Here is a 27,947-nt window from a genome sequence, read left to right on the forward strand (position 1 = left end):
GTGCAAGTCTTTGTAAATACATCTGTACCTACCCAGCTTTGCACAGGACAAAGGGTCAGTCCTCCCATGGAGACCTTGACGGTTATGGTTTGCTTTTCCACTCAATTCGGCCTTATTGAGACAATTGACCCTATAAGGCCACATTTGATGCACTGCCCCAGTGTGTCAGTTGATTTCTCCTTTGCTTCTTGTTTTCCGACACCAGTGTCTTGTTGGGATTCTGAAATAAAAACGTATTTACAGTTAATCTAATTATTTGCTGATAAATTAATAAAATTGTGTTTTATTTGCTGCCATGGCATTTGGTCTTTGTGCCCCCAAAAAGTGACTACACCAAAGGTCAAGTAGCCTTGCCCCTAAAACAATGAAATTCCCGGCCTACTTCACACCAAGCACTATTGTACTAACTCGAGTGGATGGCAGAGTCCATCCATACCAATTTCATAACAAAGATAATGGTGAATCACATCAGAGGTAATTGACAGTAACCAAATAGTATCCCCAGCCCAGGTATAATCTCATGACTAAGGTTAAGCAGGCCGAGGAGGTTGATCAGCAGCCGTTTCATCAACAGGAGGAGCCTTCGTGGGCAGGCCACGAGTCATCACCAGCACTAAATCCTCATAGTTGACCTGTCCGTCACAGTCGATGTCACATTCTTTGTACATCTCGTCAATTTCTTCGTGCGTCAGCTTGTCTCCCAGGGTCGTCAACAAACGGCGCAGCTCCACAGCACCGATGTATCCGTTCCCTTCCTTGTCAAAGACACGGAACGCTTCTCTGATCTGCTCCACGTCCACCACCTTCATCTTCCCCCCCATCATGCGCGTGAACGCCCTCAGGTCTATCATTCCCGTGGTCTCCGGGTCCACCTCCTTGATGATGTCACGCAGTTCCTTCTCTGTGGGGTTCTGGCCCACGGCGCGCATCACGGCAGCGAGCTCATTGGTGCTGATCTTGCTGTCGCTGTCTCTGTCATACAGTGCAAAGACCTCCTTGCACTCTGCATTCCTCTCCTCTTTTGGTACTTCTCCCATGTTGATGCAGATGCTGCAGTCCGGTTGTGAGAAGGTCCAAATGAAAACTCTCAATAACTTGCAACCTCTATGAATGTGGATATAGAGAACTGTACTTCAGTCATCTATGACGTATCGATGACGTGGTATGACCACAAATCTGGGCAAGGTTCCAGCCATATCTGAAATGTTTGTGTCTATTAAAAAGGTACAGGTGATATCCTTTGGTATAAAAATGAACACAAAAACAAAGACTTTTCAAAAGATGCAAACTAAACTAAACTAGAACTGCACTGTCGAGTGCCTACTTGTGCGTTGCACACAAGTAGGCCATAAATGGCTGGCCTACTAGTGCGCAAGCAGAGCGCGCAATTACTGTCGACCACTACAAACTTTCAAATCTCAGCCTCCTCTGTAAAACATTGAAATTAAATACTAAAGTCGGGTTATAATAGGCTGTCAATGGGGACGTAATTACGATATGTTTCAATATTGGTTGGGTAACACCGTAACAGGTAACGTACTGTATGTATACATGTATGTAAGTTGAAAGTACTATACTGTGGTCGGCTGGCTTTTTTATGCATATGCTCGGAGGTATATATACTAGATGTTGTATCAGTGTATCATGTATCAATGCCGGGTTATACAGTAACTGGCTTTTGATGGTGACGTAATAAAGATAGGTTTTAGATTACATACATGTATACAGTACATACAGACCTTACCTTTAATTCACGCGACACTGAAACATATCCTAATGGACGCACACGGACGGAGTGCAAAACATACTCTCTCCCCATGCCTTCGGCCTGGTGGAGATAACAAAATGAATGAAAAATGCAAAACTATAAAATTGGAGAGAAGGGGAGACAAGGAAAGAATGGTTCATAACGAAAAATCAAAAGATAACCTGAACAAAGTTTTCCAGAAACCTTTTAATTCACATATTTATTTACACAGAAATCAATTAATACATGGTTATTACATGTTTTTTTTTATTTTTATATAATATTACTGTCATTAATGTGTAATTACACAGCGTGTTACCACCCAGTGAGGAAGCAGCCTGGATGAACAACATAGATCTATACGTAACAGTAAATAAAGGCCAATTAGAGGGTTTTGTTTCATGAAGGACATTTGTATTGGTATCCGTGATTCATTTGAGTGTCGATTCAACTGGTTACAGCAGTGTTTCTCAAACAATTTGCTGTGTCTAGGACCTTTAGGACCCCCAAATTGACGTATTTGGCCATGGAGTGGACCCCTAACGGAAAATATTTTGTACCTGCTATCCCCAGAAGAGATCCGTGTTTAAAAATAATAAAGAAATTAAATTATGTCATGTTTTTTCCCCCCACAGATGTTCAAGAATAGATAATCTACATTAAGCTCACGTGTTGCGATGTGATGCATGTGAGCTTGTAAAAAGGCTATTTTTGGATATCCAAAGTACAAAACAGGGTTAAAGTGCTTAAGCTGATTGTGATGCTATATTAACACATTTCGCTGGGAACCCCCTGGAGCTCCCCTCAAGGACCCCTGGGGGTCCCTAGACCACACTTTGAGAATCACTTCTGTAAGAGAACCAGTTAAACGTGTGATATTCGACTCTGTACAGCAGGAGGCAGCAGTGAGCCATTGAACTGAATGGAACCTCACTGGGCTATATCGACTAATGTTTTAGAATTTAGACCAAATACCTCGATATTGTGACAGTCAATAATATATTGTAATGATTATTTCAACTCTTTCTTCTTACTTTCAGAAAGCATAAAATAGAGCTTAAGTGATTAACATATGGAAACGACAACACATGCCATATTACAATATCCAAAATCCCAGATATCTAGCCTCACATCATATCGATGCATTGCCCAGCCCTATATCAACCCATTACAACCCAGCAGACATCGAGCCATTCAGAGACAGAAGAAGATGACCTTCAGACCTGAAACAGGTCTGTAGCCTCCATATAATAATAGGGATTTTACTTTTAAAACGTCTATTGGGTTATTTTCACATCATGTAGTACATCTAGCCCAGACAGTTTCAGTTGCTTGAATATGCTCATAAGCTCATTCAACTTTAAGCTTCACATTAACCCATGGGCGGGAACCTTTTAAGCATTATGTTATGCTTTAGCTATTTAAAAAATAGCAGATCTACAAGCTCATAGCGCAGCACCGAGACCAAGTGCCGCACTACGAGCTTGTATGTAGGTCTGCTATAAAAAAAAATTAAATCACAACAATGTGGCGCAAATCTATGAATATAACGTTTTTAACTCATATCTTTGCTTCTGGGGGGGGTCCCTGGAACAACATATTTTCAGATGGGGGTCGGCGACCAAATACAGATAATTCTGGGGGTCCTTGACATGAAAAAGGTTGAGCACCACTGACACAGAAACATAGCTTTTTCAGAAAACTGAAGAAGAATCTTTTTTAGAATCGTCTTCAGGTCTAAATGGGTTAAGACTCATCGAAAACACTCGCTCGGAGTCGTCCCTGCTTTTGGTGACTACGTTAGTTTTGTCCAATAGTTATGTCCTGAATGGACTTCATGCATGAAGGGAGATCGACATACAGTCCCATCTCAGACATCCTCGGCTTCTACAACTAGACAGTGGTGAGATGCACAAGGAGCTGATGGACGCGTTGACAGCAACACTGCCACAGACATGCAGACGTGTTTCATGCACTCATGTAATGACACGAGAAGAAAGTGATACGGTGTCAACATCAAGCCAGAGAATCAACTGCTTGGCTTTAGGGGAGAGCTTACAAGACTCCTTGATGCAATAGTATAGCCTGTTACAAAACAATATTGATATAATGAAATAACTAATGGAAAAAACGAAGATCTCCTCATTCATTCGGACAATATCAGTCACCAGAAGCAGCGACATGTTTTCAATGACTTTAATGTGGAGCTTGAAGTTGAATGGGGGGACATGTCTGATCAAATTAATACATTTAAATAGATAAATATTGACTCAAGCAACTCATAATCTGTCTGGGCTGCGCACACAAGTCAGAGTAAATGAAAATTACCCAATGTGCTTCAAAGTTAAATTCCCTTTTAAGTGGACATGATTGTGGAAGTACCGGTCAGACCTTTAAAACACAACAAACAGAAAGAGAGAGAGAGATTGAGAGAGAGAAACTTATATATAGAGAGAGCAACTTTTTCAAAAAACTAAGGATTTATAAGGCATTTTTAGAATCGGCCTCAGTTCTAGACAGACTTCTAGACAGTGATATAATAGAGATAGCAGCCCCTCTAATGAAAAATTCCAACTCCAAGTGCCCCCTGCCCACACTTTGACAACCTGTCCTCTGTCTGGGACCTGCCCTCTGTCTTGAGGGCTACAACAATACAACTATATTCAAAAAACGATTGTTCAAAATAAGTTTTTAAGTGGATAGCAGAGACACACCAAATTAATAAAAAATAAAAATAAAAATAGTGAACGATGTTGATGAACGATATACTTATCGTTATAGTGCTCAGTGAAAACAGCCCATTACTCTCACTGTCTCTTTCAATGGCAAAGACAGATGGAAGGATGTTTGTGCTTCTCATTTCACACCTGTCTGTCTGTCTGTCTCTATCTCTCTCTATTCTGTATGTCTGTCTCTATCTCTCTCTATTCTGTATGTCTGTCTATCTGCAAGTCTCTGTTGGCCATCCTGTCCGTATGTTGTTACAGGAAGTTCTATGGCAGTAGAGTCTCTCTGCGTTAATACAGGCAGTTTGGCATCGAGTTGCTTGGCTGGAGCACGTTGTGTGTGTGTGTGTGTGTGTATGTGTGTGTGTGTGTGTGTGTGTGTGTGTGTGTGAGAGAGACGCAGACAGGACGAGGTAGAGGAGAGGTTATGACAGGTTATAACAACACACAGTCAGAGTCTTTCTCTCGTCTTCTGGTTCCTGTCTGTGCCTGTTGACCCGACGCTTGACCCGACGCTTGACCTCTGACCTGGAAGCACATGAAGAAACAGGTTCAAGTTGACCTGTATCATGGCAGTGGTGCCCCCTTTCTGAAACCAGCTCCTCGCCACTCGCCCTACACACTTGCCCTCGATATGCGCGTTCACGCGAGGCTGCGCCATATTAAGTGTCGTCCGAAACCAAGCAGCCTTGAGTGGAAGTGGCTTATAAAGCCCTCAAGAGCGAGTCTGTGCCGATCTAGACTCGATTGCCTTGGGCAGCACTGCTCTCTGTCCGCATGGAAACCGCAACCTACAAATGTAAGTACCACCACAAATAAATGATAAATAAACTGCTCCTAAACAATCTTCATCTGATGCAGAATAGACAACGCTCCAACTGATGTTCACAAGGCGGGCTCTGTATTTCAGGTGTCCTCGAGGAGCTTCCAGGGGATCCACAGCTAAATTAGTTCCGAAATAAGTTTAAAAACTTTAACCCTACACTGGCTATTAACACAACGGATGTGCCAGCATATTTCACAATAAAGGCGCTAGAGTGCCAGCAGATATGGCAGATTTTACTCTGAAAAGCCCCACCTTCCGTTCCCCCCCCCAAAACCGGGAGGCATAATATTCCATTCTTACCTCACGCTGGTCACGCTAAAGTCTGTCTAGAAGCGTTAATAATTCCAAACGAGAGGCATGTTCAAGTCAGAACATTGTGCATGTGCAAACCTCCCGCAGGAGACCGTGCCGCGCCCCGCGAGTATTCCTTCTTTATTGTTCCTAGCCGCAAACAAGGAAGTGAACGGCAGTGCGCATGCGCCAATCAACAAGGAGTACATTGCAGAAGGAGTGGCCAACAAAAAAAATACATATACACGTCCTTAGCACCCCATGGTTTTGTTAATGTTACCTGTGGTGTGTTTGGTTGCGGTCCCTGTTGCTGCTGCTGCTGCTGCTGTTGATATTCTTCCTCCTGCAGTTGTCTTGCTAACTCCAGGTCGCTCAATGGACCAGCAGTCACTTCTTGTGTCTGCTGAAGGGACATGGCTACCAGATAGTCCTAACACACACACACACACACACACACACACACACACACACACACACACACACACACACACACACACACACACTTTACAATTTGGCAGACACTCTTAATCCAGAGCGACTTGCAATAAGCAAGAACAATAGATACACATAGAAATAGTCATCAAGGATCATAAGTAAGCTAAGAACATAACAGTAGAATATCTGTACAATTAAACTATAAATGTCTACATAATACGCTATCTAAATGACATAATTTAGCCTTTGTATACGCAGCACACACACTGCACTTAACCCATTTAGGACAGGAACCCCTTTTGGGGTAGTTGTTACATTGCAGTATATTAGCAACAGAATGTTTGAGCGGTGAACACCGCTCCTTTAAACGGTGTGTCCTATGGCTGTCTGTGCCAATGTCTGTCTGTTTAGTGCCGGAGATTAGCTGGTAACGGACGGACACACGGACACACACACACACACACACACACACACACACACACACACACACACACACACACACACACACGGACGTGCAAAACACTGGTAGCATTTGGTACATGCCACTTATAAAAACAGATACTTCTCTCTACTGCCCTCATCAACAACATCTGGCACACGCACACGCACACAACCTGGTCTATCTGTCTCTGCTGTTGCTGTGGGCTGGTTTTGATGTCCGGCACTCTCTGAGGAGGATGACACAGTCTAAACTCTGAGTCACAGAAGTTCCCGTCCCCCTCCACGTTGTGCAGAGACTCCCAAACCAAGCGCTCCTCATTTAGGAAGCCCTGGTCCGTCACCAGCAGGTACAAATGGCCCTGGAAAACACACACACACACACACACACACGCACACAGGCACGCACACAAAGGTAAAATATACGTTTTAGTAGTTCCATCTTTTGTAGGAAAAAACTTCCGCACACCTAGAAATCAGGCGTATGCACAGGTGCGTAGGCCAGTGGACATCAATGAAACGAATAGAATACAGTATATTTATTTTTAATAATGTTTCGGTCCCTCCGGACCTTCTTCAGGAAACGATGCACTATTAAATTAAAAAGAAAATACTCTTGTACTGAGCAAATACACAGTGTGCAGGTGTATTCTATTCCTTTCACAGTAGTTCCATCTTTAAAAAAAGATATATGTTAACACATTTACAATACCTGGTGTTTGATCATGGTACTGAAGTGGTTGTTTCTGAAGAACACACAGATCTCTCCCTCTCTGGCTGAGGAGTTCAGCTCACATAGACCATGGTACGACAGCTGAGTGGCTGTGGCCTCCAGGAACTGTTCTGCTACCAGACCTACAACACACACACAGCTTACCTCATAAGAGGACCTCAAACGATAAAACAACTTTCAGTGTGTGTGTGTGTGTGTGTGTTTACCTTCACTAACTCTGCTGCTATCTGTTGAATGTTTGCAGTCAATGATTTTCTCCACCAGTTGGTTGTAACTCAACTTCCCTACTGCCGAAACCATCTCTGGACTCTGCGCCCGCGCGCACACACACACACACACACACACACACACAAGTCAAGAAAGAAGATACAAGTCCACCATCTTTACTGGTGACTAGAGAAGGTATACAAGTGTCTCTCACACACACACACACACACACACACACACACACACACACACACACACACACACACAAACACACACACACACACACACACACACACAGCTCAGAAGTAGAGTGGCTGGATGGTAACCGCAAGGTTGCCAGTTCGAACCCAGGCTCTCCCAGAGTTAGTGTCGAACAATCTATGCAAAGCGCCTTGGATAAAGGCGCTATATAAATGCACCATTTACCATTTACCCCACACACACACACACACACATAGATATTGAGACACTAATATCATCATGATTATATCATCATATCATCATGAGACACTAATATCAGATCAATGTCATCCTCTATTGTCACAGTACAGCTCTGATATATTCACTATCATAATGTTTTTTTCTGCCTATAATGACATGCTCAAAAAAGAGGGTAAAAACATTGCGGCTTTCGCCTTTATTTCATATTTTTTATAGAGGGACTGAAATGGGAGTGACATGCAGTAAAGGCCAGACTCGCAGTCTTGCACACTGCCAGACTCTGACTACCGGCCAAGGTGCCTGGACCGCTGAGCCACGGCCCAGGCCAAAATGGTTACGCTGTACATGTTTCAAATTAATATGGTCTTTAATGTGACGAATCTAGTGGATGACGCACCTGTGGGTCGAGCAGCCAGCCGTGGTACAATGCGATGTCCAGCAGGTCAAACACGATGAGCTCTGGAGTGTATTCAAAGTCAGACACTCCTGAGAAACCGACGTTTACATCCAGACCCGTGGACAGTTTGGGAAGGACGGCCATCGCGTCGCTCATGTTCTGCACACAAACGGGTACACACAGAGACAGACTGAGATTAGTCCGGTGTTTCCCAACCGGTGGGCCGGGACCCATTTGTTGGTCAGACACATTGTTTGTTTAATTAACATTAACATTTAAAAAAAAACATTCCCAAAAAAGCTAAAGTTTTCATGAATGAATACCAAATTGAATGATTTATTAAAGTAAGTTCTTGAATAAAATCTAAGAAATTCCATAAATTCGAAAACAAATGTTTAAGAAGTAGTGAAAGAAACCGATCTACAAGCTCACAACGCAGCACAAAGCGACACATTGGATTAAAAAAAATGCCTAAATTGTAAATGTAGGCATTTTAAAAGTAATTTTAAATTAGACATATTGTGAGATTGTAGACCAGCTGTGTTTTCTATTTATTTTCACAGGCCACCATTATACGACAAATTATAATATAGGGCATAAGTAGTTAATCAGATTAATTGATTTAGTCATTGAAGAATCTATTAGATTAGTTTTATTTCCCACACCTGCTGGAAGTTGAGCTCCATTCCTTCTGCCTTCTCTCTGGGTGTGACAGACAACACACACTCTCCTGACGCGTGCACAGGCACACACACACACACACACACACACACACACACACACACACACACACACACACAAATTAATTTGTGGCTGCATTGGTAAAATTGTGTGTATACTCGTATAGCTGTTACTTTTCATTCAAATTAAAAAAGTACCATATCTAGATGTGCTACTTTTGTGTGACGCTGTAGTGTGATCAAGTAGGCTAGTAGGGCATTAATTTATGAAAACACACAAAAAGAGGTTATACAACTGTGGTTACTAAAGTAACATTTAACGTTGTATTAAATAGAAATTGAACGAAATACCTTTCGTTTATGGGTAGGTTTCCTTCAAACCCATAGCTCTCAGTCTGACAGCTAGGTTTGAAGGAAACCTACCTGTCAGTCTGACAGCTAGGTTTGAAGAAAACCTACCCATAAACGAAAGGTATTTTGTTCAATGTATTTATACAACTGTGGTTACTAAAGTAACCTTTAACGTTTCTGCCCGTGGGCGATAAGAGTCGTGTAGCTGACTGTGTTGTCATACCCAGGTGAGTCATCAGGTCTTCAGTGGTGACTACTTCAGTCTGAGGCGGGAGTTTGGCCTGAAAACACACAAATTCAGAAAAGGTGAGTAGGTAACAGCCGCAAAGAAGATGGTTGCTTCGCGCTGGAAACCGCCTCATACATTGTCATTTCGCCAATGGGCTTTGACCTTTCTAGATATCATTTATCTAGAAATGTCTACAGCAAGATTGCATGGTGCAAAAGAGGAAAACATCGAGATTTGGTCTAGTATTGCAGATTTGGTTACGGGCATGATTTAATCATTATTATTATTGTTATTATTATTTTCATTCATTTATTTATTTTTTGTTCCCATTTGCACAGTAGTAAGAGTACTGACATTTTTTGGCATCTTTGGTCTCGGGGGGAGGGGTGGGTGGGATTGTTTGTTTTTGTGTTTTTTGTTTCTTGTTTTCTTTAGTCATTCATGATGTTAACGTATCTTATTGTGATTTTTTGTCTTTAATAAAAAAACATTTGATAACAAAAAAAAAAGAAAAGGTGAGTAGGAGTGGGAGTGAAGTTAGTGAACTACAGTGCAGACTAGGGGTTTCCTCCGCTGATTTCTACTTCTACTTTTATTCATGTTGCCAAACTCCACATCTGCCATATTTTCTCATCACATTAAAAGGGGAATTTCTTCCCAACCCTTTTTTTTTACAAAAGTAAGTGGATAATATGTATATTGACATTTGACTTTGATTTCACTCCTCCTTCTGGGTAGGAACAGAGTGCATTCCGGGATGGATTGGGCCCAAACACATGAACGCGCTGCCGTTGACTATCATTGCACGCGTTCACGTGCGTTCACGTATGAAACAGCGTTCACGTGTCATCATGAACGTGCGCAATGATAGTCAACGGACCAGCGCGTTCATGTGTTTGGGCCAGCGCTGAAATACCAAATTCGGCCAATATGTCCATTTTGCCTCAGGGTTTCCTCCGGGTGCCGTCTCTAATCATATATACTAGTCTAAGGTTAAAACCAGGGAATCACCTTCCATCGTAGGAACAGGGTGTTCATGATGGCCAGTAGAGGACAAGGTCCATTCTGACTCTGGGTGATGATGGGAGTTTTTTTCTCCTTCCATGTGATCCACTTCACCAGGTAATAGGCTGGCATGCACGGGTCTGTCTCTGCCGCAGTAGCTCCCCCTGAGGATAGGAATTACCTATTTAAATGTTGTGTATATAGTATATACACAATGTATATATATATATACATACAACAGAAACCTAAGCCCAACAACAGATTCATGCTGACGTCAAACATTGGCCCAACAACGCTGATTTTGCATAGTCAGTGTTATGAGTTGCCCATCTGTGTACTTGAACGTGAGACACAGTGTACTTGATGTGTATTGTGTACTGCCTGAACTGTAGCATACTTTATAGTTAGGCTACGAGAGACATCTCAGCGACAGCAAGGTCAGCCTTGCTGCAGTAGGCACGTTATTATGTCTCATATCTTGTTGTCACGTCATTATGATCCAGCAATATATGGGCTGTATTTTGCGTGTCTTAAGTACCAGGTCTTATTCCCTAACTTGAGTAAACTAAAGACCTGGAGGCGTGATCAATGCCATTTGGCTATTCTGAGTGGCCAAAGAGCATTGATCACGCCTCCAGGTCTTTAGTTTACTCAAGTTAGGGAATAAGACCTGGTACTTAAGACACGCAAAATACAGCCCTTTATGTTCCTGTTTGTGTAATAAACTTTGTGAACCTTTAGCGTGATACTGTCTCGTGTCCCGTTATTTGTTTATTTGGATTGTCACACACCACCCACCCAGCCTGCACAGTGCACACACACTATCGGTCTGCCAGAACCAGGCGAGGGTCCAATTAGAGATTACAACAGTCAGTAACTATGATCTTGTGCTACACCTGATGGACTCTGAATTCTAAGACCTTTCTGTCTGCTGCTACCTTTTACTGAGTTTTTTTTTATTATTTATTGTGCGCTGTAATTGTATTGTCTTATTTTAACTCATTCTTATTCTTGAATTACAATGTCTTTGTATAATGTCATGTGTTAGTTTTGCACCAATTAATTATCTGTGTCCTACTCTCCCAATGCTTAATATTTTTGTAAAGCACTTTGAATTGCCTTGTGTAAATGTGCTATACAAATAATGTTATGGAGGGGTGTGTGAAATATCTGTTCTTTTGGAGAGAAAATAAATAAATAAATCAAATAATGTCCTCACCATCAGCAGCAGCGGTAGCTCCCATTATCATCTCCTCTGCTCTCAGACTGGGAGACCCCCCCTCTGCGCCCACAGCAGGGCAGGATGATAACAGGGCCTCATCCACATCCAGGGAGTTTCCTGTGGCCGTGTTCCCGTCGGCGTTCCCATCAGACAGGTCCAGGCTGGGGATGGAGAGTGAGGCGGAGTCTGTGGAGTGACCCTGGTCCACAGAGGAGGTCTCCTCCAGCTCCTGGTCCACACCTACCAGCACACAAAACACAGTGCCAAGAATGGGTAGTACTATTAACACTGGAGTGGACTCAACAATACATGGACATACCACACTTATATAGTGAGACTGAGCATTACACAACAGTAGGAGTCCTGGTAGAATATAAAACCAGCAGTACTAGAGGTCCTGGTAGCATAGAACAGGGGTTCTCAACGTTTTTGGCTGGGGACCCCCGGAAATGCTTTGTCCATGTCTTGCGACCCCCATCCCACCACCCCTCCCCACCTGACTGCAAAAATAACCTTAATATTAGAGAAAATATATCATAAATGAATACTGAAACCAGATATAATCATTAAGGAAGGTTTATGCATGCACTATGTGTACTGTGTACATTTCCATTTTCCAGCCATTCAGTTGAAAACAACTTTTTATTATAATTATAACAAAATAATTTGGCGACCCCCTGATGTGGTCACAACCCACGGGTTGAAAACCCCTGGCATAGAAAACCAGCAGTAGCGGTTCTGGTAGGAAAGAAAACAAGCAGTAATAGAGGTCCTGGTACGTGTGCAATCAAATGTAATCAGTTACCTGTCTCCGTGTCTGTGTCACTCTTCATGTGGCTCAGCAGGAGAGACAGGCTCTCCTCTTCTGTGGTGGTGACCGACACTGTCCCATTCTCCGACGACAGCATCTCTTCTGGCATGGTTTGCGTTACTTCCTGTGTTGTGGCAGCTTTGGCAGGGAGGGGAGGATTGTGGGAGTCGGAGTCTCCAGCTCCCACACCTGACAGTTCACCTAACTTGTGGCTCTGCCCCTCCGTTGCTGTGGCAATAGACGATGGGGCGAGGTCTTCTGCCATAGAAGAGACTTCCTGTTTGTCTGTAATCAGCAGAGCCCCTCCCCCCTGCGGCTCCGTACTGGAATCAGCCATGACTCAACGATCAATACCTTGCCTCCACTTTAGCACTTGGATCAATATCGGCAAACGGAGTAAGGCCTTAGTTGCACTATACTAGTCTCTCTGATACTGTACAAGAATACAAAAAGAATAAACAAATACAAAACAGGGAATTGTCCAAAAAGAAACTTGCCCTTTTTCCCCCCAGCACGTTGGCTTTGAACACGTCTTTACACCTGAGACAATAGCACTGGGTGATTATCTGGCTACAAATAGAAGACTGGCGATGTCTATCTACACTAGGAGAACAGAAGAAACTCTCTCTCTATTTGACCACTAATCTAAGAGGTCAGATAAAGGCTGCTACTACTATCACTTTGACACAGAACATGTCATACACCATTTTAAAGCACAAGAATCTACCACATTATTTACCACCACACAACCAAAAGAAAACAATGTATCCGTTCAGATAAACTTCCCAAAATATCCCTATGAACTGAATCTGTGAGTAAAACAACTAACTAACTTTTACACCATTCAGCCTGCAGGGATTCAACTTCATTAAAGCTGTGTATCTTGGCATAATTTCTCCTATAAAACACAAAAGCTTACATGTCCCATAGATGTGGCTGTACGGCTCCGCACGGCACTCATAACAACAGAGTACAGCACACGCACACACACACTGTGCCTCCTCTGTTCCCAGACCGGGGCACAAACAGAGACGTTTATCACTGGAACAGCGTGACAACAGGCCAGTCTGTCAGTCTGGTTCCCATCACTGTCTGTCAGCAGGCAGGACAAGGCTGGTGGATTGTCACCATCAAGGTCTCCCTCTCTCTCTCTCCCCCTCGGCTGTCCAAACGTCTACGCACTTCACACCTGAACCAGGAAAAAGGACATAAAAGCATGAAATGTATTTGTTTAGGAGTAGAGAGTATGCTAACTAATGCTTCCATTCCATCCCTTGCCAAGTTTCACTTTCAACCTGGCGTCCCCATTTCAGGCAGGTTAAGTAAGGGATAATATCTGGCTAGGTGGTCATTGTCGGGAGATAATTCACCGACAGGGTGTTTAGGTTAAACTCCCTGAAGGTGAATTATAAATTCACCTTCACCTTATTACATGGCTACCTAACATAAATTAATACATTGACCAAAAACACACAAAAAAAAGGATTCCATAAATTTGCGCTGCCTACGTCTGGCCAGCTGCAGGGCTGGAGCACTGTCGGAAAACAAGTTAGTGGATCAAGGATCAAATAGAATAGATCTTCGGGTACTGCTTCGTCTATTTCTCGCTCAAATGTTTTCAAAAACATTTTTGAGAGCAATGTTTAGCTGTAAATGACATTGCGTGTCACTAGTGTGTGTGTGTGTGTGTGTGTTTACATGGCTGTCATGTTGGAAACAGCAGTAAATCAAGCGGGGCGCAGCTGGTGCTCATAGGGTTTGATTAGGCAGAGGTCTGTTATAGAGCGGAGCGGTCATTATCAACACATAACTCACCGCTGAATTCAGCGATTGACCAATCAGAATCAAGCATTCAACCAAGGCATGTAATAACATTATATAGAGCAGGCAAACATTTAAAATAAATAGCAGCACTACTACTCAAGCACGTCACATCTTATTTATTGAAATTTTAAATAGTGCGTAAGTGGTTACGGACCGGGTACAACAGTAAAACCACAAACAGATTCAGGTGCTAAATCTGATTAGCAAGGTCGACAGAAACAAGGAATTAAACACTTCACGTGATTGCTTGTCATTTATCCTCTTGCTGACTAAACAAACAAAAGAACAGGGCGAGGAGATGACGTCAGAGCAACATGTTAGAACAAACGACAATGTGTGTCAGTTATTTGGACTGACAGAGGTTAATGATTATTCGGCATTAATGTGGGCATTTATCAGACTATCTCTTGTCTTAGAGTGACGTACAAGCTCAGAGTAAAATAGCATGAACACTAGTCAACAAATGAAATGTAACTAAAAATGAAACTTAAATAGGGGTACCAGGCAGTCTGTCTATATCAATCAACAGTCTAAAATATAAACTATTGTTTTGATTCATTCACCTTTCATTTTATGCATTGCTCTATAAAATTACAACTGATTCGACTCACCAGACGGCACAACAAAAACTACAGCAGTGGGAGTGGGACACACTGAACTGGTCACAAGTTGGGTGACCACAGTATGATCCTTTTAACGTTTTAAATCAACCTGGGTGATTCAAAGGCAGTCAGCGTTTACAGCTGAACTGGTCTGGTGGTGATCTATAGAATTCACCTCCAGGGAGTGCTGTTGTGGTATTATATGACAGTCAGCTGACATAACACGCAGGTAACAAAAGACTGTATACTGTAATAAACATGCTTTGCTCTACTGATTTTTTTTTACATTAAGCCCAGCATTTATCTGATGCAGCAACACACACACACACACACACAAAACAACAAAAGGACAAAACAACAATAGTTTAACTTTAAGTAGATAAACAAGTGTCAAGATAATAAACGTTAGAGAACATTTTGTAGCATTAGCAACTCGATCCATCTCGCGATAAATGTCACTGTACAAATAAAAAAAGAGCAGATCTACAAGCTCCCAACAAGCCGCGATGCGACGCGTTGTGAGCTTGTAGATTTGGTATTTTGGGCACGCGACACCGTCCATGCTACGAAGCATAAATTAGGCTTAACAGCTAGCTTAGCGAATTCCGCGTCGTTTTGCCAAAGAAACACAGTCGACTCCTAAAATAACACACGTTTATCCACTGTGAGTGAAGTGAGTGGATGATGTGTTTATAGTTGAACACATACCGACTGGTCCCCGGCGATAATAAACGTGTGAAACAGCGACTGACAGACGGCCATGGCTAACTGTTTACATCCACAGTGACCAGAAAAGTATTAAAGATAAAACACCCCTCGTCACCAGCAGCGTAATTTCCGGTTGGAGCTTTCAAAATAAAACAAAACCGTGTTTGATGAATAGATGAATATAATGAATAGATAAATAAATATTCACAGTAACTATACCGCATGGACCTATGGATTAAGTAAATAAGTCTGAATGAGATAGATGCCCCCTTTTGTGTGTGTGTGTGTGTGTGTGTGTGTGTGTGTGTGTGTGTGTGTGACTGTGTGTGTGTGTGTGTGTGACGCAACTTGGCCTGTTGTAGCGCCACCATGAGGCTGATTTGAAAACTGTCAAGTGGCATTTCTTCCTCAGTTTATAGTGGGAATAGGCATGCACGGCTTGGGATATCCGTGGATATGCTCCTGATTCTAAAAACGACTTATAAATCCTAAAGCCTTGTTTATACTTCACTGTGCAACGGTCCTATGCTGGAAAATAGCAGATATGCAAACTCACAGCACATCTCATTCAAGACACTGAACTTGCAGATCTGCCATTTTTGCCATCCAAATGCATTAAGGTTAAATGGGCCCTAAGAGATGCAGAAATGAACTAGAAAAAGAGGAATGTGTGATGTTTGGCGAAAAAGCTCCAAAAACTAATCTTAGAAAAAAAAGAAAAATGTTTCGATAGACCCTACTATATTTTATTCTGGCTACAATTCCAAATAATTACAATTAGGCTCTACTATTATTATTATTATTATTATTACAACCGTAGGTCGCAGAAAACCTATATGAAAACCTGCAAAATCTGTACGCCCATCCGTCCGTCAGGTCACGCCACCATATATGGCCATCAGCCCGTTACGCTACGCCACCAAATGTGGTCGACGGCGACGTTCCATATATGAAGATCACGACACTGACCTCATAAAACCCTGGATAGCCATACATGGAGAAGACTGGATCATCACCTAGATCTGCATATATCGGAGCCGGGCAGAAACTCTACATCTGACCTCCTGAAGATGTGAGTCTCAAGAGATGGGGAATGAGTCTGCAGTTTTGACTGTAGAAAGTTTATTCCACAGTTTGGGAGCCAGAAGGGAGACGAGTCTAGGCCCGCCTAGATTATATGACACAAATTGGACAGGTTGACGGTTGTATTAGGGAAGTTTCAAACGGCCTTCTTCCTGTGTGTTACATCATCACAGCTTGTGACCTGTTGTTTCCTGTATCTCCTCTTTCTACGTGTCTGTCTGTCTCCATGTGTTTTCTTGTGTGTATGTCTGTCTGTGTGAGAGAGAGAGAGAGAGAGAGAGAGAGAGAGAGAGAGAGAGAGAGAGGGAGAGAGGGAGAGGCACAGGCACAAACATGCAGAGCAGTTTCTAACCCTACAGCTAATCTTGCACTGTATATGCAGTCAAAGTCACCATGGTTACCGGGCAGGGCCTTCGCCGCAGCAGCCACGCCACACCTGTGTGCACACATGAGGGAGGAATCATGGAAGGAGAGGGGTGGAGAGAGCAGTGGTGAGGGGAGGGGAACCAGGAGAGAGAGAGAGAGAGAGAGAGAGAGAGAGAGAGAGAGAGAGAGAGAGAGAGAGAGAGGACGAATGGCAGAGAGAGGTAGGACTAGGACCGCAAATGAGTCATGTGACAAATATTATGCATATCTGTGGATTGAATTCAAGTTCCAAGTTTAAATGTATCAAATCAAATCAGTCAATCGAACAGAAGAATACCAGTAAATGGATGCCAGGAGAGAGAGAAAGAGAGAGAGAGGGAGGGGGGTGGGGGGAGTTCTGGAGAGTGTGTACACACCATAGAGTACACACTAAAGGAAGGAGAGAGAGAGAGAGAGAGAGAGAGAGAGAGAGAGAGAGGAGGGGAGGGATTGTGTGTGTTTGAGAAAGAGAGAGAGAGAGGGAGGTTGAGTGACAGGTGAGATTTCAGAGTTCAGTCATTAAGTCATAAAACAGTTGCAACTGCAGCAACTTGCACAGCTACACCGGTTAGCTAACATGAGCTTTAACTACAGCAGGGCTCCTACCTAAAGGTAATGCACTGTTTTAACTTGTGTGTGTGTGTGTGTGTGTGTGTGTGTGTGTGTGTGTGTGTGTGTGTGTGTGTGTGTGTGTGTGTGTGTGTGTGAGAGAGAGAGAGAGAGAGGGGGAGAGAGTTTCAGTTTGCAGTGAAAACATGTCGAAGGAGTTTGCATGCACTCTTTAACCCTGTGAATACAGGATGTTGAGCTGTAATGAAATACTGTGTGTGTGTGTGTGTGTGTGTGTGTGTGTGTGTGTGTGTGTGTGTGTGTGTGTGTGTGTGTGTGTGTGTGTAACGTAACATAACATAACATAACGCTTTCTATGTTGGTGTATCTGAGTAACTTTGTGTTTGTGCGTGTGGCGTGTCACGTGTGTGTGTGTCTGTCTCTCTCTCTCTCTCTCTCTCTCTCTCTCTCTCTCTCTCTCTCTCTCTCTCTCTCTCACACACACACACACACACACACACACACACACACACACACACACACACACACACGTGAGTGTGTGTCAAGTACCTTGCTTAAGGGCACCTTGACACCAGTCAGAAGGAAGGTTTCTCACTCTCAGCTACTTCCTGGTTTACAGTACTGATTCTTGTCCTCCAGATATGCCAGTGGACTTGCTTTACAGTTTACACTGTATTGGTCAGACTCATTACTCATGCACAGTACTGGTTGTAAACGTTATAGGTTTATTAACTTTTATTCTATTTTACTTTATTTATTTATTTTAACTTTTTATATGATGTAGTATATGAACCTTTATACCACAGGTTGTCCATACATCAACATCAACATCAATAAACAAACAAGATGGAAACCAGTGAGGTGGAGCCACAGGAAGACCTGCCCAGCAGGTCAAGTATATTGTTTTTATTTGTGTTTTTTTATTTATTTATTTAATCTAATCTAAATTTAAAGACACAACCGAATTAAGAGACGAACAATCCAGCGAAAAAGAGTCAACAGATTTCATACTGTATAGGTTTTAGACTAGATGAAGCCAGTAAACGCAGGGATTGTAATGTTCTCATAATGTAATATGTATTGTAATAGTCAGGACTCTGGTCCCAGTGTCGGTCAAACGTTTCATAACTTGTCTGTCTGTCATGTTCAGGTCTGAGTGGAACGGACTGGAGAGCACAGAACACATGGATTTCAATAATACTACTTCTCCTCCTTATACCACTTATATTACTACTGCTTCTACAATAATGACAACTACTACTTCTAATAGTAATAGAATAACTCTTAATCCTACTACTGCTGATTCTGATTATGACTGTGATTCTGCAACTATTAGAGCTGGTGCTACTACTGCTGATTCTGACTGTGATTCTGCAACTACTAGAGCTGGTGCTACTGCTGCAATTATAACTAATACTTCTAGTACTCCTATCACTACTTTTACTGCTTCCACTACTGATGCTACTACTACTGATTTTACTACCAATTCTACAACTGCGACTACTATTTCAACTACTGATTTTACTTATACTGATCCTACTACTACTAGTACTACCTGTGATCTTACTACTGATACTACTATTAGTGATCTTACAACTAGTACTAGTACCACTACTAATTATTCTAGTGATCTTACCGCTGCTACTACTACTACTACTACTACTACTACTACTACTAGGCCTACTACTACTCTGACAGCAGATGATGATCAAACAGGTATGGAGAGTTCCTCTGTGTTCTTAAAGTAATAGAAGATGTAAGTCTCTGTCTAGAGGTGTTCTAAACCTGTATTCTTCACATCTGCAGACGAAGAACAGTCAGATGAACTCTACATAGAGAACGCTACTTCTGCTGCGGCTGACCACACTGCTGGTACAGTATGAGTTCTCCCTGTTTTAATGGCTGTCCATGTATTTCTCTGTTGCTTACACACACACACGCACGCATGCACACACGCACACATGCGCACGATTTCGCCTGGTTGATCCCTCCCTCTTATTTCGTCATGATATCTTTCTCTTCACCCCCTCTGTCTGTCTGTCTGTGTCTCTCTCTCTCTCTCCCCTTCCTGTACTCACCACTGCCATGTTGTCCTTTCCTGTTTCTGTGCTGTAGGTTCAGAGGACCATGTTGTTACTTCTACTCCGACTCATCTCAGACCAGGTCAGGTCAAATGCACTACTGTACATTCGTCTAATTCAGGATTCATAATTCATCATCAGAAATGGCTGAAGAAATATAATATAGAGTAGTATTATATTAGTACTTTCAGATCAGACTTACTTCAGTATCAGAACAGAAAGATGACAGACATCATCTCCGACCAGTCAAATGTTGTTTGGTGTGGTTTTCATACTGTGTAACTTTTTCAACTGAACATTACTTTTTTTTAAATATATATAATATTTCACTGGTATCATGTTTTGCACAATAATCATTCACATACCTGTATATGTTGTTTTTTTGACAACTCTATTTCACAAGTGTCTGCCCCCGGGCCCCGACCCAAAATGTGTTCAAATATCAGTTCAAAATTATATGCTAAAACATAACATAATGCTTAAAACACCAAAAGGGGTTCCCGTCCTGAATGGGTTAATAATAAAGTAATGAAACTGCCACATGCTTATTCCTGTATAGCCCCGCCCATCACTCTGGCCCTGTCAGGGTCGCGACCCAGAAAGAAGAAGATGCTGTTGGCCCCAGCCCTCAGTCTGACTCTAGGTAATATCATTTACTCTGTAACCATGTATCATGATGAATGAGGATGATCAAAACATTTGATTTGGGCAAGAAAAAGAATATGAAATGCAAATGCAAAATAAATGTATTCAAGAAAAGTACATTATGATGATAAGAGTAAAGGAACTACTCAACCCATGAACACAATTATTGTAACACTTCCAACTTTAGCTTACATCTGCATAACTTTAACCTGTGATCTATAGTTTAAATTTAAATACTGTTGTAACTACAACTACACTTTGGGATTGTAGGGTAGTATTTCTGTACTACATCATGAATATAAAGTATTTCTTAAATCTGTGTTTCACAAGGACCACATAGTCTATCTTGGATGGTTACATTGGACCTAAAGGCCTGTCCACACCAATGCATATCCTTGCAACTGCCATTGGAGATACAGTAATGGTTGCCACTAAGAAGTTGCATGTTGCAAGGAGTTGCATTGGTTTTGGACTGGCCTTAAAACTGTTTTGTTGCAAGGAGTTGCGACTAGTTGCAATGGTGCCTTAAAACATAAACATAAGACGTGTCTCATGTCTTACAGTACTAATAATACAATCCTGTATACTAGGCAGAATAGCAATGGTATTTTAATTTCAGAAAACTCACTGTTTATTTTGTTTATGTCATTTACTTACTTACTAATTTTGTTTGGAATTGAACCTTTTACTGGTTGGTAGGGCAAAGTGACTCAGCGCTTTCGGAAGACTTCCCCTCCACCTTCCTGTCCCCGTCTGCTGACCAGGAGGATGACACCACACTGGACATGATCCTGGACGCCATGGAAACCCCCTCGGACAGCGAGTCTCTCCACTTCCCGTCCTATGACCTCGACCTAGAAGGTGAGTGCAGGTCCAAGTTCAGGATGGATGTCAGCGCAGCTCCTTATCCAGACATCAGTCATATCAAAACGTGACTATTGTAACTCCCTCCTTTTTTGTAAAAAAAAAAACAACATATACAGGTATGTGAATGATTATTGTGCAAAACATGATACCAGTGAAATATTATATATAAAACAAATGCGCTATGATTTGTTGAACAGCAAAGCATCATAACAGGCAGACAACATCAAATACAGTAAAGGCACATGGTACACATGGAAACAATGAAACAGGTATCAGTGTAGCATTGGAATTCATCATCACTTGCAAGAACAGTTGTATATTAATACATACAAGTTACCTCCTCCTAATATCAGCATTTAAGGCCTGATTAGATACAGGCACGAGCCACGCGAAGGACAATTTATATCTATAACTAGTGGCCCCTGCAGGGACCTTTAGGCCAAGGCCAGAAGGGAGCAGCCTGTATTCAGAGCTGAGGTCAATAATGTGTTAATCAATAATTGTATTAAATTATCGATTATTTGTTTTCTAATCGATTACTTCCACGAACTCTTGCACCCCAGTTACAACCATCTCCCTCCCTCTCTCTCTCTCTCTAGATGAGTTTCGTCGTCTTGGTGTGTCCTGTGTGAGAAGTGGTTCCAGTCCACGCCCCAGGAGGAGGTCCAGAGGGTTTGGTTCGGAGTCGGCCTCGGGCCTGGGCTGTCTGGACCGTGAGGACTCGGTGGACAGTGAAGGCACCAGGTGGCGCACTTTCTCCACGGGACAGCCTGAGGCTGGGCCTCCCCAGGAGGAGGGCAGAGTCAACATGAGCGTGGTGGAACCCTACCTCCGGGTGCTGTCACATGGAGGTTACTATTACTATCATTTATTATACTATAGTTACTGTCACATGGAGGTTACTATTACTATCATTTATTAGACTATAGTTACTGTCACATGGAGGTTACTATTACTATCATTTATTAGACTATAGTTACTGTCACATGGAGGTTACTATTACTATCATTTATTAGACTATAGTTACTGTCACATGGAGGTTACTATTACTATCATTTATTAGACTATAGTTACTGTCACATGGAGGTTACTATTACTATCATTTATTAGACTATAGTTACTGTCACATGGAGGTTACTATTACTATCATTTATTATTATTAGACTGTTAAGACACAGACTACTGGAGCTAGTTCTTAGGTCCTGGTAGGATATACTGTAAAACCATCAGTACTAAAGGTCCTGGTAGGATATAAAACCAGCAGTACTAGAGGTCCTGGTAGGATATAGAACCAGCAGTACTAGAGGTCCTGGTAGGATATAGAACCAGCAGTACTAGAGGTCCTGGTAGGATATAGAACCAGCAGTACTAGAGGTCCTGGTAGGATAAAAAACCAGCAGTACTAGAGGTCCTGGTAGGATAAAAAACCAGCAGTACTAGAGGTCCTGGTAGGATAAAAAACCAGCAGTAGAGTTCCTGAAGGTCTGTGTTAAGTGTGTATGTACTGTACCTCATTTTGTACCCCAGGTTACTATGGAGACGGTATGAATGACATCATTGTTTTCTCGTCCTGCTACCTGCCAGAGAACAGTCTGAACAATTATCATTATGTCATGGACAACCTCTTTAGGTACCACACACACACTCACGCACGCACGCACTCACGCGCACACACGCACACACACACACACACACGTCACTCACACACACACACACACACACACACACGCTTCTGCACATATACTGTATGCATGAACCCATGAACGCTGAACGCATGCATGCACCGACACACATACTCATGAACATGTGCACTTGAGTATTGTGTTAACTTGTTTTAGCTGTGTTTGCTGGGATTGTTTGCATGTTTCATGTGTTTTGTTAAGTTGTCTGTGTGTATTGTGTTTGTGTGGACATTTTGTGTGTTGTCTTTAGGTATGTTGTGTGTGTCACTGTATGTGTGTGTGTGTGTGTGTGTGTGTGTGTGTGTGTGTGTGTGTGTGTGTGTGTGTGTGTGTGTGTGTGTGTGTGTGTGTGTGTGCGCGCGCGCGCGCGCTACAGTATCCTATGTTGTGTGGAAATGTTTTGTGTTTGTTGTGTTGGGGACATTGGACCTCAAGGTAGGTGTTTGTTGTGTTTAGGTATGCGGTGGGGACATTGGACCTCATGGTAGCAGAGAACTATGTGATTGTGTATCTTTGTGCCGGTGCTCAGAAGGAAAGACTGCCCGGAATCAGCTGGCTCAGAGAGTGTTACACAACCATACACAGGAGGTACACTCACACACACATCACATCACACAAATTTCACATCATTTACAAAACTGCCTCTTTTCCATTTTGTATCAGTCATGTTATCATCACTGTCCACAAGAGGGCATTAGAACTCTTAAAAGTCACTGACTCTACCACAGACTGCCATTCCCATGAGACTCACCATGCACTGCTAGTTTACATTCTATAGACCACTGTTTCTCAACATCTGCTCCGGGGCCCATTAGGGGTCCAAATGGATCCCTACAGTTCTGTATAAGTTAACTGTACGTGGAATATGAAGTGTACATGGAACCTGTGGGTGTCCTTGAGGAACCCCACTGTAAAATCCTGTGTGATTTTGTACAAATTTAATTTCTACACTCTCAGAGTCACAGACTTTTTCTTTTTGGACCCACCGGTGGACCCCGGACCAGACATTGAGAAACACATCTACAGTATACTACTTCCTGTCATCTGGCCATGTCTAGACTACTTCCTGTCACTTCCTGTTTTGGCCCCATGTGTTGAAGGACTGGGTGAACCCTTACACGGCACTTTAGTGTCTGACACCAAACTGACCTTAAATATACAGAGGTCATTCTGTAGTGAGTGTGTGTGTGTGTGTGTGTGTGTGTGTGTGTGTGCGCGCACGTATGTGGTGTGTGTATGACCGTATGTGCAGTGCACATTGTGCACGGTATGTGTATTGATACCATCACTATTACCTCTCTCTCTCTCTCTCTCTCTCTCTCAGGTTGAGGAAGAATCTTAAAGGTCTGTACGTCGTTCATCCAACCTGGTTCATCAAAGCCATGATTACCATCATCAAACCTTTTATCAGGTCAGCACTTTCTCCTCTTATCTCCTCTCCTCAGATATGTTTGATTAGATCAATCAACATCATTTTCTTTCTGCTTTTCCATCTCTCTCTCTCTCTCTCTCTCTCTCTCTCTCTCCCTCCCTCCTCAGTTCAAAGTTCAGCCGGAAGTTGCAGTTTGTGGACAGCCTCCAGGAACTCTCCCAGCTCATCCCCACTGAGCACGTGCAGATCCCCGACAGTGTCAGACAGTGAGTGACATCACAACTTAACTAAGAATATTATGCCTATTCAACAAGAGGAAAACTCATTGGCATATAGAGTTCAGTTACAAACCAACCAACCAACCAATCAACCGACCACAGATTCATGACACCAATAAGCTGACAACAGAGTGGTGACAACAACAACTGACATATCGTCTATCAGTGACAGTGACATGTCCCGAGAGCATATCGCTGATCTTTGATCTATCTTGTCTGTCTTGTCTGTCTGTCTCTTTCAGATTCGACGAGAACTTGAACAGGTGAAAGGTCAACCCTCTACATTGTTGGACTTCAAGGTCATTCAGCCAACATACATTAAAGACCCAAACCAGAGTTCCACTACAAAGTACTTCCACAAATTAAATATCCACAACAGCCATAATGGTTCGAAGTAAACATTTCATTGCCATGCGATTGATCAGGTGTGTTTTAATTTAGTGTTGATTATTACCTTCAAGCCCAATAGAAACCACACAGCACTGGCTACTGGGATCAAGATTAGTTACTACTGGACTGGTGTGCATTGGACTTGAAAACACTGTACACTACGAGACTGATAATTAGAATACACCTCTATTTTCCCCAATATCAAGTAATGAATAAGGTCATCAAATAAAAAAGGCAATCCATTGCTCAAAAAGGGAAACAAGAATGACACGCGTATCATTAACTGCCAGGTGAAACAAGCCCTCTCCGCTGTGTGTCGTGTCCCCCCCGTTTTTTTGTTTATTATTGTTTGTTATTATTTTTGTAACGTGTATGTTTCTCTGTGACAACCTCGTGACCGTTGTTTGCGTTCATTTCCGACATGCTTTTGTTGGTTCAATCACTGTGTTTTGGAAGAGACGCGTTGGTCAGCATTTCATGAAAAAGTTAGAATTATCATTTCTTCGCTATTTTTATCGAATGTTCGCCTCCAGAATAGAGACTGATGGGTTCATGTTTCAATAATATGATCTAATAAAGCAGGTGTTGGGTGTAAAAAACTTCCGGTATTTATATTTCTTCAATCTGGTAAATGTATTATATCATAATCATGATTTCTTAACTTATTAGGCCTATGAAAATAAAGATATAGGCTAATTATATTTTTTATTTGTTTTAAGAAGCTGGTGAACTTCTGGCTTACAATTCTCCTTTGACAAATTAATGCAATATTTGAGCACAATATTTTGACAATAAATCTGAAAGAGATCAACGTGTCTGTGATTACCTGTCCTCCCCAAACCAGAACAGTGGAGCACAGATATCCGCCAGGCCGGGTTGGCTAATAGGAGGGAGAGAGAGAGAGAGAGAGAGAGAGAGAGAGAGAGAGAGAGAGAGTGTGTGTTTCTGTGTGCGTAATCTGCGTATAGGTGCGAACATACCGTACGTGTGTGTGTGTGTGTGTGTGTGTGTGGGGGGGGACAGGAAATAAGAATCTGGCAGGGACAGGAAGTGAGGTAGCTGGGGAAACTCAATAAACAGGAAAATGGGGTGTGTGTGTGTGTGTATGCATGTGTGTGTGCCATAGTGTGCGTACGTGTTTTGTATAAGGGTGAGAGTTTTGTGTTGTGTATATAAATACTGTATATAATATGAGGTGTGTTCAATAGTTTTGCACGAGGTGTGTTTTATGTGACGTGTGTGTGTGTGTGTGTGTGTGTGTGTGTGTGTGTGTGTGTATATAAATGAGGTGTGTGTAGGAAATGAGACTTGAAGTGATGTTTATGATCAACAAACCCAACTGCAGTACAAACATTCACATTTAAAGTGTGCATATACACACATGTACTGTATGTGTGGATTGTGTGTGTGCATGCATGCATGCACGCACGCGCACACACACACACACACACACACACACACACACACACACACACACACGCCTGTCATCAACACAGGGTATACTGTGTTGTTACTGGACTATATAAATACAGTCCTGTTCCCAATCACACACGCACACACACACACGCACACACACACACACACTCGCACTCAGGCATACGGTACACAGGGAGAGCAGCGTTGCCATGGAGTTTGTAATGGAACTCTTAGAAGGGAGGATGAGGTCATGTTTGTTATCTGCAGACATAACACACTGGAGAGACATTAGAGAATATTACAACTCATTAACACACGCACACACACACACACACACACACACACACACAGTGTGCGCACTTGAGTTTTCAAGTTTTCCACTTTTTTTGAAAATCCTTTGATAGATATAATAGCAGAGCTTGTAGACCAGCTGTTTTCAAATAGCTGAAGTATAAAATTGAGGCTTAAGTGTTTAATGTATGTTTTTGTAATGATAATTGAAATCTACAAAAGTAACTATACGGTAAGTAAAAATATACCTCAACATGGTACAGTACTTGAGTAAATGTACTTGGTTACTTTTAAGCACTAGGTGTGTGTCTGTGCGCATACGTTTGTGTGTGGAGGACGGTGCAGTGTCACACGTAAATCTAATAAAACCCAGACACATTAAGACATCATGAGACTCACATCAGTGATCCCGCCTCCGCTCGTTAAAACTCCTCCTAAGGCACCTCCTGTTCTCCCCTTTCTACCTCCCCTAGTTAAACTCCTCCTAATGCACCTCTCCTTTCTACCTCCCCTCGTTAAAACTCCTCCTAATGCACCTCCCCTTTCTACCTCCCCTAGTTAAACTCCTCCTAATGCACCTCTCCTTTCTACCTCCCCTCGTTAAAACTCCTCCTAATGCACCTCCCCTTTCTACCTCCCCTCGTTAAACTCCTCCTAATGCACCTCCCCTTTCTACCTCCCCTTGTTAAACTCCTCCTAATGCACCTCCTGTTCTCCCCTTTCTACCTCCCCTCGTTAAAACTCCTCCTAATGCACCTCCCCCTTTCTACCTCCCCTCATTAAACTCCTCCTAATGCACCCTCGCCTCCTCCTCTCCTCTTGGCATGCAGACGAGCAGAGGTTACGCAAAAACAGCAACAATTAATCACTTTGTGTCTCTGACTGTTGTGTTGAATGTTAACTTTGTGTAACCAAGGCAACCAAGAGTTGTGCATAGCTGAGAGTGGCATTTGTTTTGGTGCTTTCAGCACCATCTGGTGGCCATATGTTGGAGAGAGACGGTAGAAAAGGAGACGGCGTGGGAGAGACAGACAATAGGAAAGCTGAGAGACAGACAGCATAGGAGAAACAGACAGTAGGAAAGCTGAGAGACACAGTAGGAAAGCTGACAGACAGGGAGACAGCGTGGGAGAGACAGTGTAGGGCTGTAGGCTATAGCAGCAGAGCGTTAACAAACAAAATATTACATTGTAC

General features: G+C 42.5%; 3 protein-coding genes across 3 annotated transcripts; 1 reads left to right on the forward strand and 2 right to left on the reverse strand.

Annotated features, from left to right (window-relative positions):
* Positions 1 to 530: 530 nt before the first annotated feature.
* Positions 531 to 1,037, reverse strand: LOC308331602 (neo-calmodulin-like; the record flags this gene model as incomplete). The annotated part of the gene is made up of 1 exon (XM_080787087.1): positions 531 to 1,037. One exon carries the CDS (start codon positions 1,035 to 1,037, stop codon positions 531 to 533), a length of 507 nt encoding a protein of 168 aa, XP_080643213.1.
* A 902-nt stretch (positions 1,038 to 1,939) lies between these two features.
* LOC308331474 (ubiquitin carboxyl-terminal hydrolase MINDY-1-like) lies at positions 1,940 to 15,796 on the reverse strand. The gene is made up of 12 exons (XM_080786924.1): positions 15,674 to 15,796; positions 12,534 to 13,728; positions 11,726 to 11,968; positions 10,513 to 10,670; positions 9,496 to 9,553; positions 8,907 to 8,971; positions 8,242 to 8,400; positions 7,403 to 7,505; positions 7,176 to 7,318; positions 6,640 to 6,825; positions 5,871 to 6,020; positions 1,940 to 5,001 (listed from the first exon to the last, which is right to left on the reverse strand). The coding sequence occupies exons 2-12, from the start codon at positions 12,874 to 12,876 to the stop codon at positions 4,909 to 4,911; spliced, it is 1,701 nt and encodes a 566-aa protein (XP_080643050.1). The 5' UTR covers positions 12,877 to 13,728; positions 15,674 to 15,796; the 3' UTR covers positions 1,940 to 4,908.
* Positions 15,797 to 17,633: 1,837 nt separating this feature from the next.
* On the forward strand, positions 17,634 to 25,795 carry LOC308331475 (bcl-2/adenovirus E1B 19 kDa-interacting protein 2-like protein). Its single transcript, XM_080786925.1, has 13 exons — positions 17,634 to 17,773; positions 18,538 to 18,621; positions 18,882 to 19,447; positions 19,538 to 19,603; positions 19,847 to 19,894; positions 20,372 to 20,455; positions 21,157 to 21,318; positions 21,924 to 22,175; positions 22,852 to 22,954; positions 23,463 to 23,594; positions 24,331 to 24,417; positions 24,546 to 24,644; positions 24,899 to 25,795. Exons 2-13 carry the CDS (start codon positions 18,578 to 18,580, stop codon positions 24,921 to 24,923), a joined length of 1,668 nt encoding a protein of 555 aa, XP_080643051.1. The 5' UTR covers positions 17,634 to 17,773; positions 18,538 to 18,577; the 3' UTR covers positions 24,924 to 25,795.
* The last annotated feature ends 2,152 nt before the right edge of the window (positions 25,796 to 27,947 follow it).

This window comes from Protomyctophum bolini (assembly GCF_963924005.1).
Source record: "Protomyctophum bolini genome assembly, chromosome: 17".
NCBI classification, from domain to species: Eukaryota; Metazoa; Chordata; class Actinopteri; order Myctophiformes; family Myctophidae; genus Protomyctophum; species Protomyctophum bolini.

Excerpts from the sequence above, each read along its gene's own strand:
- LOC308331474 (XM_080786924.1), bottom strand. The coding sequence starts at position 12,876 with ATGGCTGATTCCAGTACGGAGCCGCAGGGGGGAGGGGCTCTGCTGATT. Across the intron at positions 9,554-10,512 it reads CCCTGTTCCTACGATGGAAG|GCCAAACTCCCGCCTCAGAC; the intron begins GTGATTCCCTGG and ends GTGTGTTTTCAG. Across the intron at positions 8,972-9,495 it reads AGACCTGATGACTCACCTGG|GAGAGTGTGTGTTGTCTGTC; the intron begins GTATGACAACAC and ends TGCACGCGTCAG.
- LOC308331475 (XM_080786925.1), top strand. The coding sequence starts at position 18,578 with ATGGAAACCAGTGAGGTGGAGCCACAGGAAGACCTGCCCAGCAG. Across the intron at positions 19,448-19,537 it reads AGCAGATGATGATCAAACAG|ACGAAGAACAGTCAGATGAA; the intron begins GTATGGAGAGTT and ends TCACATCTGCAG. Across the intron at positions 24,645-24,898 it reads ATCCCCGACAGTGTCAGACA|ATTCGACGAGAACTTGAACA; the intron begins GTGAGTGACATC and ends TGTCTCTTTCAG.